Source organism: Balaenoptera acutorostrata, chromosome X (assembly GCF_949987535.1).
Source record: "Balaenoptera acutorostrata chromosome X, mBalAcu1.1, whole genome shotgun sequence".
NCBI classification, from domain to species: Eukaryota; Metazoa; Chordata; class Mammalia; order Artiodactyla; family Balaenopteridae; genus Balaenoptera; species Balaenoptera acutorostrata.
The window spans coordinates 42,034,989-42,053,911 of record NC_080085.1 but is presented as its reverse complement, the minus strand read 5'-3'; the positions used below and the strand labels follow the sequence as shown (position 1 = coordinate 42,053,911).

General features: G+C 53.6%; 2 protein-coding genes across 8 annotated transcripts in view; one reads left to right on the top strand and one right to left on the bottom strand.

Moving 5' to 3' along the window:
* Window positions 1–8,349, top strand: part of SYN1 (synapsin I) — a 46,365-nt gene extending 38,016 nt beyond the window's left edge. Inside the window, exons 6-13 of one of the 2 annotated variants that reach the window (XM_057537833.1) lie at window positions 2,083–2,145; window positions 3,226–3,368; window positions 3,466–3,540; window positions 3,629–3,731; window positions 5,043–5,189; window positions 5,544–5,631; window positions 5,730–6,321; window positions 7,322–8,349. In XM_057537833.1, the coding sequence (XP_057393816.1) occupies window positions 2,083–2,145; window positions 3,226–3,368; window positions 3,466–3,540; window positions 3,629–3,731; window positions 5,043–5,189; window positions 5,544–5,631; window positions 5,730–6,321; window positions 7,322–7,349 (1,239 nt within the window). In that variant the 3' untranslated portion in view covers window positions 7,350–8,349. Of the gene's footprint in view, window positions 1–2,082; window positions 2,146–3,225; window positions 3,369–3,465; window positions 3,541–3,628; window positions 3,732–5,042; window positions 5,190–5,543; window positions 5,632–5,729; window positions 6,322–7,283 lie in introns of both variants that reach the window. The other variant, XM_057537832.1, reaches the window with a different exon arrangement.
* Window positions 8,339–18,720, bottom strand: ARAF (A-Raf proto-oncogene, serine/threonine kinase). 6 transcript variants are annotated; one of them, XM_057537839.1, is made up of 16 exons: window positions 18,625–18,720; window positions 17,131–17,285; window positions 16,888–16,991; window positions 16,023–16,125; window positions 15,778–15,935; window positions 15,567–15,665; window positions 13,991–14,147; window positions 13,859–13,886; window positions 13,634–13,779; window positions 13,337–13,539; window positions 11,430–11,606; window positions 11,282–11,328; window positions 10,625–10,743; window positions 10,255–10,386; window positions 9,126–9,260; window positions 8,339–8,920 (listed from the first exon to the last, which is right to left on the bottom strand). In XM_057537839.1, the coding sequence occupies exons 2-16, from the start codon at window positions 17,224–17,226 to the stop codon at window positions 8,786–8,788; spliced, it is 1,839 nt and encodes a 612-aa protein (XP_057393822.1). In that variant the 5' UTR covers window positions 17,227–17,285; window positions 18,625–18,720; the 3' UTR covers window positions 8,339–8,785. The 6 variants fall into 6 exon arrangements, with proteins under 6 accessions (XP_057393822.1, XP_057393819.1, XP_057393820.1 ...); XM_057537836.1 differs by lacking the exon at window positions 18,625–18,720 and adding an exon at window positions 18,481–18,618; XM_057537837.1 differs by lacking the exon at window positions 18,625–18,720 and adding an exon at window positions 18,481–18,618 and having other exon boundaries at window positions 13,991–14,132.
* Window positions 18,721–18,923: the final 203 nt, after the last annotated feature.

The following is an 18,923-nucleotide window of genomic DNA, read 5'->3' as shown; positions in this document are numbered from 1 at the left end:
GCATTGGCAGGCAGATTCTCAACCACTGCGCCACCAGGGAAGCCCCGGTGGTTTTTTTTTTATTGTATTATTTATTTATTATTTTTCGCTGCATTGGGTCTTCGCTGCTGCACGCGGGCTTTCTCTAGTTGTGGCGAGCGGGGGCTACTCTTCGTTGCAGTGCGTGGGGCTTCTCATTGCAGTAGCTTCTCTTGTTGCGGAGCACGGGCTCTAGGCGCATGGGCTTCAGTTGTGGCACGCAGGCTCAGTAGTTGTGGCACACAGGCTCAGTAGTTGTGGCACGTGGGCTCAGTAGTTGTGGCTCACGGGCTCTAGAGCGCAGGCTCAGTAGTTGTGGCGCACGGAGCTTAGCTGCTCCGCGGCATGTGGGATCTTCCCGGAACAGGGCTCAAACCCGTGTCCCCTGCATTGGCAGGTGGATGACTAACCACTGTGCCACCAGGGAAGTCCTCAGCCCATTATGTTTTCTGCTGCTTCTGGAGTTGTGCCTGCCCCTGTAAAGCAGGTCTGGGTTGCGAATGGAATTGAGGATGTGCTACCACCTCTGTGATCTGCGTGTGTGCCTGTTATGTCATCTGCCATTTCAGCCTGGTTTCCCTGGAATGCTAATCAGAGCATCCTGGTAACAACTCAGTGCCTCTCAGCGCCCCATCATGACGCCAGTCATTTGGGGAATGAGGAAGGTGGGGGGGCGTGCAGAGGGAGGGTGAGGCCTGAAGGTCAATCGGTCACCCTGACCCTGTGGACTTCCTGTGCCTGTCGGGAACTGGGAACCGCCACCGCCCCAGCAGCCCCTCCGGGAATGCCATCCTCTACCCTGTCACCCCTGTCGGCACAGAGGAGGGAGGGCAAAGCCCTGCATGTGCATCCATATATGGTGGCGCTGGGGTCGGCCAACTAGGTCCCCTCTACTCCACCCAGGGTTGGGGGAGACTTGAGGTATCCCCACGCCTGAATGTGAGTGTGTGTGCATGTACACACCCCGGGGTGTTGTCCATGTACTTAGGAGGTTCTGGGTGTCTCTGGTTGTGTGCATGCCTCTCCATCTGTATATATGGCAAGGCACGTTTTTTGTGTGTGCGTCCCTGCATACACTTTGCGTGTGCCCAGGAGTATGAGTCTCTGTGTTGTGGGTCTCGGTGGTTCTGTGAATACCTAGAAGTGTGAATACCTAGAAGTGTGTATACCTGTCCATGTGGTGTGGGTCCTTCTGTTTGTTGTGCGTATGCCTAGGAGCGTTGCATGTGTATCTGTCAGTGTTGAATACGTGCCCAGTTCTGTTGTGTGTGCCTGTCAGAGTTGTGTGTGCCTCTGCATTCTGTGGCTGTGCCTCTGAGGGTTGTTCGTCTCTGTGTTGCATGGATAACCTTCGTGTTGCGTGTCCCTCTGTTACGTGGATTTGGGTGAGAGGAGGAGGGCTGTGTGTATGTCTCTGCCCAAAAGTGTTGATTGCGTGTCTACAAGTGTTGAGTGTGTGCTGCTGGGCTGGCTGGCTGGCTGTGAGGGTCTCTGTGCAGCCACACAGCAAGGCAGGCTCCGGAACCGGTGTTGGTGGTGGATCTTTCCATCGCGTGGGTCTCAGCATGTGTGGGAAGCTCTGGGTTTGGCTGTGTAGATCTGAGTTCTGAGGGTTTGTGTGTCTCTGGGTTGTATATGTGTGTGGAGGAGACACACACAAGGCCTGGCTGAGGGGTCCAGTTGCTACATGCTCGCCACTACGCCCCCACGCACGCACATGCACACACTCACTTCTCTATCATCCATTCACTGTAAAAACAAACTTTCCCTTTTCCGGAAAAGTCCCCCACCCCTATCCCATGCCTCTGCCCAGGAAAGCAGAGGCGGGAAGTCTGGGACTTGGGGGTGGTGGAGGGAGGGACAGGCAGGCAGGGCTCTGGGTTCAATTCTGGGCGCCGAGGTACTGTGTGACCCCCAGCTGCCGGCTGGCTGTCTCTGACCCACCTCTTCTGGGAAAATCGCTCTCAGTGTGGCTCCCGCTGGATGGGCTCCCCTCAGCACCACCCCCAGCCATGGCTGTCAGCCCTTCTTCCCTGACCATGCTCTCCCTTTCCACCCTACCAGCTCAGCAGCACAACGTACCCTGTGGTTGTGAAGATGGGGCACGCACACTCTGGGATGGGTAAGGTAAGTCCCCGGGTGGGCTTTGTATGTGCGTGCTTGTAAATGATGCATGTTCCTGGCATCGTGCGGATATAAGAACAGGCATACCTCGTTTTATTGCACTTCGCTTTATTGCGCTTCACAGATACCACATTTTTTTTTTTACAAATTGAAGGTTCGTGACAACCCTGGGTTGTCAGATGATGGTTAGCATCTTTTAGCAATAAAGTATTTTTAAATTAAGGTACGTACATTGTTTTTCTTAGACACTTAGATGTATTGCACACTTAACAGATTACAGTATAAGCATAACTTTTATATGCACTGGGAAACCAAAAAGTTTGTGTGACTTGCTTTATTGTGACCTTCGCTTTATTGCGGTGGTCCAGAACTGAACCCACAGTATCTCCGAGAAGGTACGCCTGTTAGAAGTATATTGTGTATTCAGTGCACACAATAATTCTGTATAATTGTGTCGTTTATCTATTTGTATTTTTCCTCATATTCTTACATTTTGGTGGCCCAATTTTCTATCATGCGTTCAGCCAGTTTTGTGTGTCCTGTTATTTTGTTAGTGTATCCAGCACTGTGTCTGTGTATAGGCAGGCCTCTGTGTTGAACACACACTACATCATCTTTTACATTCAAGGGTCTTGGGGTCCTGTATGCTGTCCACCCATCTGATTTTGTCTGTGTCCGTAGAAAGCAGACTTGTAATTTGTATGTTTGAGTGTGTCCATGCTTCTGTATGTTTATATATTGTGTGTACAATTGATTTTGTCTGGGTGCCCACATGCATATACTGTATATACACACAATTTTCCCACAGCTTTATTGAGATATAATTCACATACCATACAACTTAACCATTTAAAGTAAACAAGTCTAAAAGTCGGGTTTTGTGTGTTCACAGAGTTGTAGACGCCCAATTTGGTGTCTGTGTGTACATGTAAAAACCAGGAGACCCAGAATTAATGCATGCTTGAGTGCCTTGGGCTGTCCACCAAATTTCTGTGCACTCACCACACCTGTGTCATTTGCCCTAAGGCACCCCGACTGCCGCCCCCTCCTGACCGGGCCCTGCTCCCCACCCCACTCCCACAGGTCAAGGTGGACAACCAGCACGACTTCCAGGACATCGCGAGTGTCGTGGCACTGACCAAGACATATGCCACTGCCGAGCCCTTCATTGATGCCAAATACGATGTGCGCATCCAGAAGATTGGGCAGAACTACAAGGCCTACATGTGAGTAAGGAGACCAAGGCCTGGGTAGGGGTCCCCTGCCCTGCCTTGTGCAGCCCAGGCCCCCCAAGCCTCTCTCCTGTCTCCTCTTACTCTCCAGGAGGACGTCAGTGTCAGGAAACTGGAAGACCAACACCGGCTCTGCGATGCTCGAGCAGATTGCCATGTCTGACAGGTGGGCGGCCTGAACTCGGGCTTGGGGGGTAGAAGTGTGGCCGCCCAGACCAGGCACTGACGGGCTTCCTTGCCTTGTGTCCTGGCAGGTACAAGCTGTGGGTGGACACGTGCTCAGAGATCTTTGGGGGACTGGACATCTGCGCAGTGGAAGCGCTGCATGGCAAGGACGGAAGGGACCACATCATTGAGGTAGGAGCACCCCAGAATTTGGTGGGGGCACAGAGCGGGGAGCAGGTGCAGGGCAGCAACACTGTGAAGCACGCCAGGGCCTAGAAAGCCCTCAGCGAATGGCAATATGTAAAACTGTAAAGTGCCTTGTGAACCGGGACATCCCTGGCAAATGGCAAAATACTTACTAAGTTCTAAACTGCTCTGTGAACTTGGACATCTTTAGTGAAGCGCAAAACACTTGTCAAGCTGTAACGTCCTCTGTGAACTGAGACATTCTGGTGAATGACCAAGCACTTAGTAATCTTTAAAGTGTTCTGTGAATTTGTACTTGGCCAACAGCAAAGTACTTCGTAAGCTACAAAGAACTTTATAGAGAGTGGTGGTTGATACTAAAGCATTCTGTAAACTGTAAAGTACCTTAGGAAGGTACTGCTTAGTGAACAGCAAAGTGCTTCATAAAATTATTTTAAAGAGGAGCTCTGTAAACTGGGAAATCCTCATTATTGAAGCAAAGCACTTTCAAAATTCTAAAGCTCTTTATAAGCAGCAGTGTCCTCGGTAAACAGTAAAGCAATCTGCAAACTGTAAAATACCTTGAAAATTCAGAGTGCATGGTAAACGGTAGCGCTTTATACATGGTAAAGCATCGTGTAAACAGTGGTGCCCTTTGCAAAGCACTTTCCAAAGTCTAAACACGCCATATATGTAACAGTCCTTTGTAAAGGGCAAGGAGCTTTGTAAACTGTAAAGTACCATGTAAACCACAAAGTTCTTTGTAAAACACAGAGCACCGAGCAAACTATAAAGCAGGGATTGGCAAACGTTTTCTGTCGAGGCCAGACGGTGCGTATCTTAGGCTTTGTGGGCCATACGGTCGCTACTGCAGCTCCTCAGTTCTGCAAGAGCAGCCACAGATGATACGGCAAGAAAGTAAGGGTGGCTGTGTTCCCATGAAACTTGGTTTATGGACAATGAAATTTAAATTTCATATAATTTTCACGTCATGAAATCTTTTGATTTTTTTTCAATCATTAAAAAATGTAAAACCCATCCTTAGCTCCGGGGCCTGGGGCTGCACAGAAACAGGTGCTGGGCCGGATTTGGCCAGTAGGCCCTCATTAGCTCACCCCTGCTAGTCTGTCCTAAGCTGTAAGGTATCTCGTAAAAGGCAAGCCTTCCCCACACTGCATAATCGGTGCTTCTCATACTGAAGTTGGTTTCCTGGGCAGCCGCCAGTCATGCCTTTTCCCAACTTAAAGCACTTCGTCATCGTCACCCTCCCATGCACTTCCTGCTTCTCTCCTCACTGGATCCCTTCTCCTCCCCCAGGTGGTGGGCTCCTCCATGCCGCTCATCGGTGACCACCAGGATGAAGACAAGCAACTCATCGTAGAGCTTGTGGTCAACAAGATGGCCCAGGCCCTGCCCCGGCAGCGGCAGCGGGATGCCTCTCCCGGCAGGGGCTCCCACAGCCAGGTCAGGCCCCTGGCTCTGGCCCTTGGAGGCTAGTGGCGGGCAGGCCAGCCCTTGGTCATACTGTGTCACAGAGCTGATAATCAGCAGGCTAGGGGCATCGCCATGACGCACATGTGTCGCAGCAGTTACCAACTATTTTCAAAAATGATAAATAGCTGCTACCCTGACTGCCCTGAGTGCCTCCTGACCCCTCCCCTGGGAGTGAGTCCCGCACCCCACAACCTGCCATCCCCTCAGCTCAGCCACAAATGCGGCAACACCCAGCACACAGGGAACCCATGTCATTCTGATTGGCTGATGCTCCACCGGCTGGTAACTATTTTTAACCTCTCCTGCTCCACTCCTCTGCCGCAGACTCCGTCCCCAGGGGCCCTGCCCTTGGGCCGCCAGACCTCCCAGCAGCCCGCGGGGCCCCCAGCTCAGCAACGACCCCCGCCACAGGGTAAGTGAGGGGCCAGCTTCCTGGGCCCCGACCCCGCCGGCAGCCCCCCACCTCTCACTTGCTCGCTCTCACGTGTGCACTTTCTCTCTGTCCCTCAGGCGGCCCTCCACAGCCGGGCCCAGGCCCCCAACGCCAGGGACCCCCGTTGCAGCAGCGCCCGACCCCGCAGGGTCAGCAGCACCTTTCGGGCCTTGGACCCCCAGCTGGCAGCCCCCTGCCCCAGCGCCTACCGAGTCCCACATCAGCGCCCCAGCAGCCTGCATCCCAGGCCACACCGCTGCCCCAGGGTCAAGGCCGCCAATCCCGGCCAGTGGCGGGAGGCCCCGGGGCACCTCCAGCAGCCCGCCCGCCGGCCTCCCCCTCTCCCCAGCGCCAGGCAGGCCCCCCACAGGCTACTCGTCAGACATCGGCCTCTGGTCAGGCTCCGCCAAAGGCCTCTGGGGCTCCACCGGGTGGTCAGCAGCGCCAGGGCCCACCCCAGAAACCCCCAGGCCCTGCCGGCCCCACACGCCAGGCCAGCCAGGCGGGTCCCATGCCCCGCACTGGGCCACCCACCACGCAGCAGCCTCGACCCAGTGGCTCGGGCCCCGCTGGACGTCCCACCAAGCCACAGCTGGCCCAGAAACCCAGCCAGGACGTGCCGCCACCTGCCACCGCCGCTGCCGGGGGACCCCCACACCCCCAGCTCAAGTAAGGGGACCCCACAGCAGCCCTCACCTTGCTGCTCACAGAATGCGCTCCTGCACCTGGAGGGCAGCCCCAGCTCCCAGGCTCCTCAGACCCAGGTCCTACACAGGGGTCCTGAGAGCTCTCTCTCCAGTTCCAGTCTGGGCCAGACCCCTCCCAGTTCACAGAGGCTCCTGCCCTCCATCCCAGAGAAACCCCCTTTGAAGTGCAGAATCCTCCCAGTAGGCCCTGGGAAAGCCCCCCAGCCCAGCTCCTCTCGGCCCACCCCAGGCACCTTGCTGACCCTCCTTCAGTACTTCCCTGCCAAACTCATCCTCCTCCTGCCCAACCTGACTCCCCCCCAACCGAACCTGCAAACTCCTCCCGGCCCCATCCACAGTCCTCCTATGTCACTTCACTCTTCCCAGTCGTCCTCATGCTTTTCCTAAAGTCTAGGCTCCCTTCTGGTCCATCTCAGTCTCCTCCCAAATCACACCATCCTCTCTGCCTCTTCTGGTCCATTCCAGACCTCCTCTCTTAGCTCAGAAGTCCTCCCTGCCCCACCCAACTGCTCCCCCTTAGATTTGCCCCTTCCAGCCTGTCCTTGGTCCAAGCACCGCCCCCCCCCTTTTCTGGACTCCTCACCCTTAGACTGGAAACCTCCCTGCCCATCATCACCTATATATCAAACTCCTCCCAATCTAGCCTAGAATTATAAGAGAAGATTCAGCCCAGAACTCTTCCCATCAATCCCAGGCTTCTTCACCTTGGATCCAAGTCCTCCCAGCCTGGCCCAGGGCTCCTCCATTCGTCCTGAGACTCCCTCAGGGTCCAGGCCCGTGCTGGGGGGTGGGAGGGTCACAGGCACAGCCCCAGGACCAGAGGGGCAGGGCTGGGGCCGGGCCTGGGGTAACGTTGTGTTTCTCTCCCCCTCCTCCCTTCCTCTCCCCCCCTTCCTCCCACGCCTCCACCTTGTTTCTCTCTAGCAAATCCCAGTCTCTGACCAATGCCTTCAACCTTCCAGAGCCAGCCCCGCCCAGGCCCAGCCTTAGCCAGGACGAGGTGAAAGCTGAGACCATCCGCAGCCTGAGGAAGTCTTTCGCCAGCCTCTTCTCCGACTGACACCCCACCCTGAGAGCCCCCAAATCCCTGGGCAACCCCTGTCTGGGCCCTGAATCTAATTCTCACTTTTGGAAGCTCATCCCTTGAGAAGCCCTCTCCTGGATCGCCAAGATCCCTCTTCTCACTCCTCAGAATGCCCAAGTCCCTGGGGAAACCTCACTCCTGGTCCTAAATCCAGTTCTCATGTTTAGAATTCCCAGGTCCTTTCAAAAACTGAGACCTACTTCTCAGTTTTAGAACCTCCAAGTCCCTGAAGACCTCCACTCCTGGTGCCCTCAGAATGCATTTTCCTTTCTGGAAGCTCCCAAACACCAGGCAACCCCTCCCGGAGCCCTGAAATTCCTGGAAAACCCCACTCCTGGTACCAGATCTCTCAAGCACACCTTGTTCCCTATCAAAATTTCCCAAATCCTTAAGAAACCCCTACCTTTGAGACCCTTTCTATGGATCTCACATCTCTGGAGATCCACCTCTTCAACTGCCCCCACCCAGCTCCCCAAGGATTTCCCTTCACCCCCCCACCCCAACCAACCCCACTCAACACACTGGGAGCCCCTCCCACTGCTAGGACCCCTCAATTCCCCAGGGACCCCTGCCCCACTTTCCTGCCTCTGACAGCTGTCTTTAAATATGCAAACTCCACCCATCCTCCCAGAATCCTTTGCACACAGGCCAGTGGTCCCCCACTTCCCCACCTTTGCAGTGATGTCTGTGTCTGTGACTGACGTGGCCTCCTCTCGTGCCGTGCTTGGCATATGTGGTCCTCGTTCATCGTGCCGCCTGTGGTGATGCGTGCAGTGGCGCTGTTTGTGTGGTCCGCACCTCCCCTCAACCTCCAACCCTTGCCTGGACTCACCCTCACCCCTCAGCGGCTCTGAACCCCATGAGAAGAGTCCGGAAGAAAAATAAACAAGCAAAGGCCCAGCAGAATTCTGTGCTTCTTGGTGAAGAAAGAGGGGAGTCCTTGAATGGTGGGAGAGAGACAGAGGGGACCCCCCAAATCCACATGGGGTGCTGGGGACCCCAAAATCCAGTGGAAGGCACATCAGGCACAAATTCCAGAGAGGTTCTGAGTGGAATCCCTGCCACAAATCCCAGCCGTTGGAGATGGAGGAACTCCCGAATTTAGAAGTATCGCCAAAGCCAAGAGGAAACCGAATTATGGAGGAGGCAGGGGTCTCGGTCTTTGAGGGTCCCCCAATTCCAGAGGAACTTGAAAAGTACATGGGCACCCCCTCATCTCCCAGGGCAGGGATGGGGGATCCTGAGGCAGTAACGGGGCAGAGACAGAACATTGATTGGTTGGTGGGCAGGGCTCCTTGGCGTGGCAGGTTGAGATTGGCTCCCTGGTGGCTGGGGGTGGGGCCTAAGGCACAAGGCGGGCTGCGCTGAGTAGGCAGGCAGGCAACTCATCAGCCTGGGTACGGTGCAAGGAGGGTTCGGAGGCACTCCGCTCAATCTTGGGGAGTGACCGCTGCAGCAGCTCAATCGTGGCCAGGATCTGGGGGCAGGGGCGGGTGAGGAGGGGTGTCCAGAGCCGCGTGGGCACCCTGACACCCCCAGACCCCAGCCTAATGGGGAAGCACACACTCACACACATTGTACACCTCGGAGCCTTGAACACAACACAGTTCACATTCACACCTCAGAGTCCTTCTCCTCAGAGGCTCCCTCCCCAGGGTGTCCAGCCCTCCTCCTCGGCCCACCTGTGGGAAGAGGGGCCGCTCCTCCCGCTGGAACTTAAGGCAGTCAGACAGCAGGCGCCTCATGGCCTTGGGGCAGTTGCTGGAGATTTTGCTGAGGTCCGGGGACAGATAGCCACGGCCCACCATAAAGATAATCTGGGAGGGAGGACAGGAATGGGGTGATCTGGGGGTCTGGGCTGGGAAGCCCAGGGAATTCTGGGTCTTGAGGGACCTGGAGGGCTCCTTTTAGGAGAACTGGGGTATTCTGGGTATTGGGGCCCAGAGGACTGTGGGTATCTTGTGGATCTAAAGATTCTGGGTCTCTGAGGACTTAGAAGGATTCTCTGCTTACAGAACAGAAGGATTTAAGCTTGGGGGAAGTCAAGGACTGTAGGTGTCCAGGGCCCAGATGATTATGGGTCCACAGGTTTCTAGGGGGCTTAGGGGCCTAGAAAGTACTGAGTCTGGGGGAAACATGAAATTCTGGGTCTGGAGGAAGCTAAAGGATTCCAGCCCTCAGTAGCTTGTATTTCTGTAGAGGTCTGGGGCCTACAGGACTATGGGTCCACGTGGTCTGTAGGATTGTGAGTGCTCAAGACCCAAAGACTACTGGTACCTGAAGCCTAGAGGATCCTGGGTTTCTGAGGGTCTGGGAGAGTCCAGGCCTTGAACCTGGAGAAATGTCTGGGGCCTAGAATATTATGGATTCAAGGGCCCTGAAGTCTGACAGATACCTAAGGCCTGAATGGTTGTAGGTAACTGTGAGGATTCCAGAAGTACAAAGGGATTGTTTCTGGGAGAAATGGGACTCTGGTCTTTGGGGACTTTGGAGAGTTTGAGTACCCAGGCCAGAGGACTGTATGTGTCTAGGGGTCCAGAGGGCTTCTGGGCTTTGGGGGGCCTAGGGGGATTCTGGGTACAGGGGATTCAGGAGATTCTGGACTTTGAGGACCCAGAGGAGTAGATGTGGGTGAAGGAGGGAATTCTGGGTACGGAAGACCCAGAGGAATCTGGGAATCCTCAGCTCAGAAAACTTGGGGTTTCTGGGGGAAGTGTGGTGTTCTTGGTCCGTGCAAAGGTGGAGATCTGAGGTTTGGAGGCTGAGGGGATCCCTTGGCCTGGGAGATGGCAGGTAAGGCACGGGGCTCACCTGGTCACGGCTGCCAATGTGGCTGTAAGGCAGCGAGCCGGTCATGAGCTCGTAGAGCACAACCCCATAGGCATAGACATCTGACTGGAAGCTGTAGGGGTTCGGGTCCTGCATACGGATCACCTCAGCTGCCTTCAATAGGCCGGACCGGGCAGGAGGAATGTGGAGGTCAGCAAATGACTGGCCCATAGGCCCAGAGCCCACCAGCCACACTGGGTGTAACTCAGAGCCACCCACATGGGGTGAAGCATGAGCAGTCCAGACACCCACACCTTGGGGTGCAGGCATCCCCGGCCCCACTCGGCCTCCCACATCCTAGCCCAGCAGCCCATGTCCCTATATGCCCCCAGTCCAGCCTGGCCCAACTCACCATCCATAGCACAGAGCCCGAGGGCTGCTCCAAAGGCTGGGCTCCACTCCACCGCGTCTTCACTGTGGCCAGGCCAAAGTCCCCAATCTTCACCGTGAGCCCCTCGTGTAGGAAGATGTCCGCCAGGGTCAAGGGCCACTACAGGGACTCCCAATAGCCGGGCTTCTCGCCCTGACTGGGGGGCTCTCGTTGACACCTCCACACCAGTCACGCCTCTAACCCCGACCAGAAGCCCCGCAATGTCACACAAACTAGCCACAACCTTGACTTGGGTGGGGAGCTCCAATTAATGCCCCCTACACTTGGCCCTCCTGTGCCTCCTGACTAGGAAGCTCCTCTAATGGCACCCACACTCACCATGCCTGTGACACTGGTCAGGAGCTCCCCTAACGCCCTCCACAGCTGCCGCTCCTCAGACCCTGACCAGAGTCCCGAAGAACAGCACCTGCACCAGCCAAAACCCTGACTCCTGACCAAGAGACTCCCATTAAAGGCCCCTCCCCAGCCACAGCTCTGGCACCTGGCAAAGGGAAATGCCACGTGTGCCCCTCCCTGTTTGTCCCCAGAAAGCCTCCCACAAGAGCCATCCCTCTAAGCCCTCATCCTGTTTGATGCCCCCCACCCCAGCCCAGCCCTTAGAGAGGAACATGTAGATACTGTTCGACTTGAGATCTCGATGGATGATGTTCTTGGCATGGAGGTAGCTGTTGGGGTACAAGCAGGTGTCAGATGGTCTGAGGGCTACCTCATCTCCCCACCCCCAGATCCCCCAGCCCCTCCCTAGTCCCCGGGCCAGGACGCTCACTCCATGCCCTGGGCAGTCTGCCGGGCCACGTCAATGAGCTGGACCATGTCGAAGCGTGTGTCGGCCACGTGCAGGTGGTGGTAGAGACTGGAGCCCTCGCACCACTGTGTGATGATGGCAAATCCCGGCCGGGTCATGAAGCCCATGAACAGCAAGATGTTGACGTGACGTGTCTTCCTGCAGGCAGGGCGGGAGGTATCAGGGCAGGGAGGGTAAACAGCAACTTTCTGAGCACTGGGAATGGCGCTGTTCACTGCTGCCTTCTGCCATCATTCCCACCCTGGCTTTCAGGAGGCTCAGGGCCAGACTATGGCCAGATTCAATGAATTTGTGAGATGTGTTTGCTGGGCTATGATTCCACGCTGGGCGCTTATGTCCTGGGCTTCCTCATCCAAGTCTCCCAACAAAAGCAGGAGGGAGGGATTACCCCTCACCCCCTGCTGACCAGGAGTGTCTTAATCATCAGTACCTGCCATACCTCTGACCCTGACCATGACCTGAGCCTGTGACCATTTGAGATGAGATGAGAAAGTGGAATGCCAACCTTCATCAGTGATATATCAACAGAATATTGATAAATGCCGGGTAAAAATATCAGTGATGTGTGACTATATCCTGTTAACCATGAGAGGCTTAGAGGTAAAGAGCTTGGGATTTGGACTCAAATTAGATCCTAAGTTCCAATCCAGGCTTCCCTGGGTACTCACTGTACAATCTCAGGGAAGACACTTAACTTCTCTGTGCCTCATTTTCCTCAACTGCAAAACTGTGATAATTCCGTGAGCTACCTGACAGGGGTGTTGGGAGGACTATGTGAGTAAATAACCTGTAAGGTGCTTATTAGAACAGCTGAACACAAGCAAGCACCCTGAAAATATCACTGTCCTTGCTGTTATCGCTACTGGGTACCTAGGTTACCGGATAGAAACTCTGTCCTGTATGAATGGGGCCACCCTCATTTAGAAGAAAACTTTCACTCCTTATAGAAGTATTAACTGCAGTTACAATGGTAACTTACACGCAAAGAACATCAACAACGCTCCGCAATTTTGCTCACAGCACGTTAGTATTCTTCACAGCAGTTAGGTTATAGTTTCAATACGAACACAACGCAAATTCACAGCCTGCTCAAATCATTGTCATTTCATAGAGAGGAGCAAAGACTGAAAATTTCCTTACTGTGGCATCCATTATGAGGATGAGTATTAAAACAGCACAAGGAATTATGATAACGTCAACTCTGCAACATAATTGTGCCCACTTGTCAGAGGGGAAAGCCCACCCTGGCAACCCCAGGAGTGGTAGGAACTAGGGTGGCAAAAAGGGAGCATCAGGGTTTCTTAGCACAAATGAGTTAATATAGTATGAATGATATATTAGGCAGAGCAACCACAATCATTAATCAAACAATGATTAAATTCTGGTTCTGATTATAGTTCTAATACTGTTCTTTAAAGTATGGTATTGTTATAATTAATAACAAGAAGGCAACACAATAAACATATACTAATGATGCAGAACAAGCAGAGGAGAGGGAAGGACGCCAGGCTGCCTGGCGATGCAGTTAACTCACATTATGCCATTGATGTAAGTACCACAGTAACATTAGTGATACCCATTTCACAGCAGGCAAATGAAAAGACCCACATTTTGGAGGCAGAGCCATTAATTAATACCAGTATTTACACAAACACAAACACCAATGTGACCAGAGGTCCTCTAAACATACCCTTTTCCCAGAGGGGAAAGGGGCTTCTCTGATAGAGAAGAAACTTACCATTATGGTTATAACACCACACGTACACAGGGGACGTGCAGGAAGTGCCTTCAGTATGGCCTTTCTCCAGAGAGGCACCAAGGCGGTGCCCACCGCCCCTGCCCCCATCCCTGCGCGCGAGCAATCTCACCTGAGCACCTGCATCTCGTTCTTGAAGGCCTGGGCCTGCTCAGCTGTGGGTTGGGCCACCTTGAGCACCTTCACGGCCACATCGCCGTGCCACCGCCCACGAAACACGGTCCCAAACGAGCCCGTCCCGATCCTCTTCAGCAGCTGCACCTCACTGGGTGGCACCTCCCAGTAATAGCCCGAGTCCCGGTACCCCAGATTCTTCTGCGGGCCACAAGGGCGGCATCTCAGGGGCCTGCCCACACCCCTCATCACTCGGCCTGCGGTGCCCCCACCAAAGGTGCCCCCTGGAGCTCACCACTTTCTTCTTGTCATCGGCCAAGGACTTCCGCTCCCGCTGCTCTGACGGGGACTTGGAATGTGGGGACTTCCTCCCCGAGGACACGCTGGCCGGGCTGGGGCTCCCCCGGGGGGTTCCATCGCCACCACCTCTATTCCCGGCAGCTGCAGTTGCAGAGAAGATGTGAGTGGAGCCGGGTGGGGTGGGGTGGGGGACTCAGGGTGCAGGTAGCGGGGGGCTCACCGTCAGTGTTGAAACTCTGGGCAGGGAGCTGGAAGCAGAGGGCTGGGCGTCAGAGAGAGGACATGGAAGACAACAGGAATGGCCCTCCCCTCTGCCCGGTGCTCCCCCGTGACCTCCCGCCTCGACACCAACCTGGATGAGGCCGGAGTCCATGGGGGCTGTGGTGCTGACCATGTGGACGTTGGGGGTGGATGTGGAGCGGATGCGCTGGAGGGGGGCGTTGGCCGGGGCAGGGAAGGGGAAGTGCTTGGGGTCGCGGTGCTGGGTGCAGGAGCTGGCAGGGGAAAGGCTGTGAAATCACTGTCGAGTGAATGAGAGAACCAGCAGAGCTGCCACCACCGCCCACGCCCCGCCCCGTCCTAAGTGTGTGTTTAGCTCACACAGAGTAAATGTCCACTGTCATTACTATTATGCATTTGTTCAAGAAGCGCTGACTGAGTGCCTGCCATGTGCCAGATACCATTCTAGGTAGTGGAAATAAAACTGTGGACGAAACAAATAAAGGTTCTACACGCATGCTGATTTGAACTGTACTAAAAATTTTAAATTTAAAAAAAACAAAAAACAAATAAAGGTTCTTGCCCTCATGGGGCTGACTGCAGCAGGAAAAAAGAGAAATAAAAAACAAAGAATATTTAATATGTCCAATGGTGATAGGTGCAATAAAGCAAAAAATAAAGCAACATAAGGAGACAGGAAGTGTCCCTGGTGATGTCAGGAAAGGCTTCTCTGAGCAAGTGACATTTGAGCGAAGACTTAAAGGAAGGACAGCAAGCCATGCAGATAGTGGGGGAAGAGCAATATATAATATTGTATAACTCTATGTACTATTCAAATATATTATGTATTATATAACATACAGTATGTTATCTATATTAAAATTACAATGCTTTACACATATTATAATAATGTTATATGTTACACGTACACATCTGTTATACATGATATATACTAAATATATTATAATGTTACAAAAATATTTCTTAATGGTCCCTTCACTATCCTGAAATGCAATTCATAGATAATTTATTCACATATACCCATAATTAAAAATAACATAATGCTCTAACTTTACTATTTTATATATTACATAAAAATGTTTGATGTTCTACATTATATGAAAATATTATCAACATAACACATAATACAATAGCATAAATATATCATATAAATATTGACATTATAAAATATATAGATATATAAAATGCATATCATATGAACATGATATATTAGAGCAATAATATATTTCAACATTGAAATACTATAGTATTATAATACTTAACATAAAGGAGAAGCGAAAGGGAATTTACGATAAAATAATATGTATTTCAAAGTGGAAAGGCTTGAGCATGGTTATACTGGAAGAATTAACTAAGTAGTTAGATGCATATATATAGATATATATTATAATTAATAAGAACTTATCCTATACCAGTTCTTGGTCTAAGCATTGGACATGTCTTAACTCATTTAATCCTCACCAGAACCCTATGTGGTCATTATCCGCTCTTTACAGATGAGAAGACTAAGGCCCAGAGAGATCAGGGGACTCACCCGAGGCCCCAGAGCTCCATGCCCTTACTCACACTTGTAGGTGCTAAATAAATGTTCATGGCGTAAACAAATGAATTCAGTATGGCTTGTACTCTACGGAGGCCTCCAGATCTTTTTCTTCTGACAGCAGCCCTTCAGCTAAGGCATTCCCTACCTGGGACCCTGAGGGGTGAGTGGCTCATTCAGGGGGCGGTTCGAGGGAGCCTCATGCTGTCTGGAGCCTCCGGACAAATCCTGGACACTGTGGTAGAACCTTGAGGGCATTCAGGGTGTAAAGCAAGGGAACATGGGTCAGCTGTCTGTAAGAGCCTTGTGGCTGGGCCTCTGTCCTCCCCATCCCCCTGCCCACCCCAGGCCAGGCTCACTGTCGGCGGTTGGTACTCATGTCGACACAGACTGTGGGGACCTTGGAGGAACAATGCTGGTGGAACTTGTATCCACAGGTTTGGCAGCGGAAGCCATGGAACAGAAACTTAAGGCAGAAGTCACAAAAGGCCAGGCTGAAGAACGTCTTCCGTACCTGCTGTCACAGAGTAGAGAAGATTGAGGCCTGGTCAGGGACCCTCCCGCCACACCCACGGTCTGCCCCCACTTTCTACCCTGCACTCACAAAATTGTGCATGGTCAGGGGGACGTCTTCGAGGACCTCCACAATGAGCTCCTCGCCATCCAGGGGGGCAATGGCTGTGTCCCAGGCGGTGACTGTCTTTCGCCTGCAGAAGGCATGGAAGGGAGTGAGTGGGAGGGTGGACAGGGGCCATGGGGAAGAAGGGAACCCCCCAAAAGTCCCTCCAAGCCTGCCATCCATGCAATAATAGATGACATGTTTCATTCTTAGTACAGCAACTCTAGGAACTAGTACTATCCTTGCCCCCATTTTACGTATGGGGAAACTGAGGCTCAGGGGGATGAAACGACTTGTCCAGAGCCACAAGGGATTGTGAGTGGCAGGACAGTGCGAAGAGTCCATGCTCTTAGCCACAAGACGAGCAGCAAATGAGACTGAAGAAACAACTAAATCTTAGAAGTCCTGAGCAAGCCCCCGACAAAGCAGCTGGTGAGGCACTGAGATAACAAATAAAAAGCAATGCGTGAATTGAATACAAAAAAGTTAAGGAACTCTAAAACGGAGGAATAAAGGGAAGGTCAGCGAGGCCCACACAGCAGACAGAGAACAAGGAAATGGGGGAAGGAGAGAGCTGACAAATTGATAAAACAGTGAAAGATGAAACAGATGAATTCTGGGAGGACATGACGGAGCACGGTGAGGATTTGGGGTCCAAGAAGAAAATGAGTTGCTGACCTTACAGGCCAATAAACTAATGAAGTAATGAGACAAAAGCTGGATGCACTCACGGATTCACTGAATGAAGGGAAGACTAACAGAGACTGCACAGCGGAGTGGAGAGTCGCATGACTCTGAGGAGGGGCTGGAAGGCTGCGCGCCCAGTTGGAGGTGGCGGTGCCACACTTACCCCTTGATGAGCCGGTAGACCACACAGCAATCCTGATTGAGACCCCGCACCTTGAGGGCCTTGTCTAGAGAGTCGTAGACACTCATGCCATCCCGGACAGTCACCTGTGTGTGTGTAGGTGTGAGGAGTCAGCGCTCAGTGGGGTCCCCAGCTGACTCTCCCAGCCCTTGTCACCTTTCTGATCCAAGATTTACAACTGGGTCCACGCCCACCCCTTGCCAGTTTTGCTCCCGTCAGACTCACCACCGTGCGTTGCTTGTTGGGCAGGTACACTTTGACGGTGCCCACTGCCCGGGACGGCTCGGCCCCGTTGGCAGGGGGGCCCCGTGGTGGCTCCATGGAGCCTAGGACTTTGTCAAGACGGGCTAAGGTGGGGCTGGGCAGGTGCCATGGGGCTCCTAGAAGACAGAGGGAAAATTCAGAGGTCCCATAATGATGGTCTGGAAGCCAAGTGGCAGGGGGCAAAAATTCAATCTCCCAGCTCCACGTCACCCCTTGTAGCCTAATTTCCACACAGCCCAAGGGATCCAGTTCCTCCTCTGCTCAGCCGCTCCTGTTGTTTGTCTCACACTTAAGTGCCAAGGTCTCGGATTCACTGCATAGGGCAGGGTGGGGTGGGGGGTAGGACATAGTGAGAGGTACACACACTGTCCCGGAGGGCACAGGAGCACGTAAGTCTCCGTGCTAGGGACTAACGGGGAAGTCAGCACGCACTGCACTGGGGCCTGTCAGGTACGTAATGGACATGAACAGGCTGCCCTGGCTTTCTAATGGCGAAGGGGGTTACCAGATACTGTGGTGCGGAGGGAGTCACAGACAGGGTGATGGGGGAACTAACAGAGGATCATCAGATACTGCCCTTAGTTTGAGGGAAGTGGGAATTGCATCAAACAGCGTTCGTAAGGGCACTGTGGGCATCCCAAAGCCCTGAACTGTTATGATGGTAGGTTCACGGATACTGTGTTAAGTGGCTAATGGGAGTCACCAGACTGTGATGGGGAGTTCATAGAGGCTCAGCAGACACTACGCTGAGGGGAGATGTAATAGGGGTCACTAGGGACTGTAGTGGGAAGAAGAGTGGATAACGGGTGTCACCAGACACTGTCATGGGGGAAAGGAGGGTAATGGAGCATCACCAGACGTGGCTGAGTTGAGATAAACGGGGGTAAAGCGCGGGTGGGGCGGAGGGCGCGCCAAAATTCTCCCTGACAACTAATGAAAGGGTCGCAGGCATATTACTGGTGATAATGGAAGGAGGGTGGGGAGGGTTAAAGAGGAGGAATGGGGGAATCCTCAAACATTCTCCTAGTGGGCTAGACATTGATCCAGAATAAGGAAAGCGAGAAGTGAGCTACGTCTTCACGCATTCCCCGTTGTCGGTAAGCAAGGGTCATCAGATACCTTAAGGAGGTTAAGAGGGACTGCACATGACAAGGCACCACAACCCAAGCCCCATTCGGCCCGGCCCCGCCCACCGAGGGCCTTCCAGTTCTGCGCAGGCGCGCTGCCACACGCGACGGGCGAAACCATCCCCCGCAGCCTTGCACCCCTATTCCAGTCTACCCCCCCCCGCGTTGTCGACGATGGTCTCACCCCAGGTCAAACCACTCCTCCGGTTCCGGGCGGGGGGCGTCGGGGCCCAGGCGCAGCCATCCTGGAGCTGAGCTTTCGGTCCCGGCTCCCTACCCGAGCCCAGCGGTCGCTCCAGAAACCTAACCCTGCCGGGCCCGCCCTCACCTGTCACGCCGCTACAGCCGCCGCCGCCTCCATCTTGGGCCTGTCTTCTTGTTTCCTTACAGAGTCCGCCTCCACCGCCCCTTGGACTTTGGCTATTGGCTCCGGCGGACTCAGCCCTCCATTCGTATTGGATTAGAGTCACGCCTGTCAAGGCAGGACCGGCGGAATGTGGGTCGTGTTCCGCATTAGGAGGGGCTGCCTGAAACGTCAGGGTCTAGGGCAAATTCGCCTGTCCTGAGTCGCGCAGGCGCAGTCGGGAGGAGACCCGCGTTCCGTGGGCTTTAACCCCAATCGTGCCG

Bases quoted from the DNA above. Each gene is read 5' to 3' on its own strand.
- ARAF (XM_057537839.1), bottom strand. From the start codon at position 17,226: ATGGAGCCACCACGGGGCCCCCCTGCCAACGGGGCCGAGCCGTCCCGG. The intron at 13,887-13,990 runs GTTGGTGTCGAG...CTCTGCTTCCAG, and splicing joins TGGACTCCGGCCTCATCCAG to CTCCCTGCCCAGAGTTTCAA. The intron at 10,744-11,281 runs GTATCTACATGT...TGACCCTGGCGG, and splicing joins TCGAGATCTCAAGTCGAACA to ACATCTTCCTACACGAGGGG.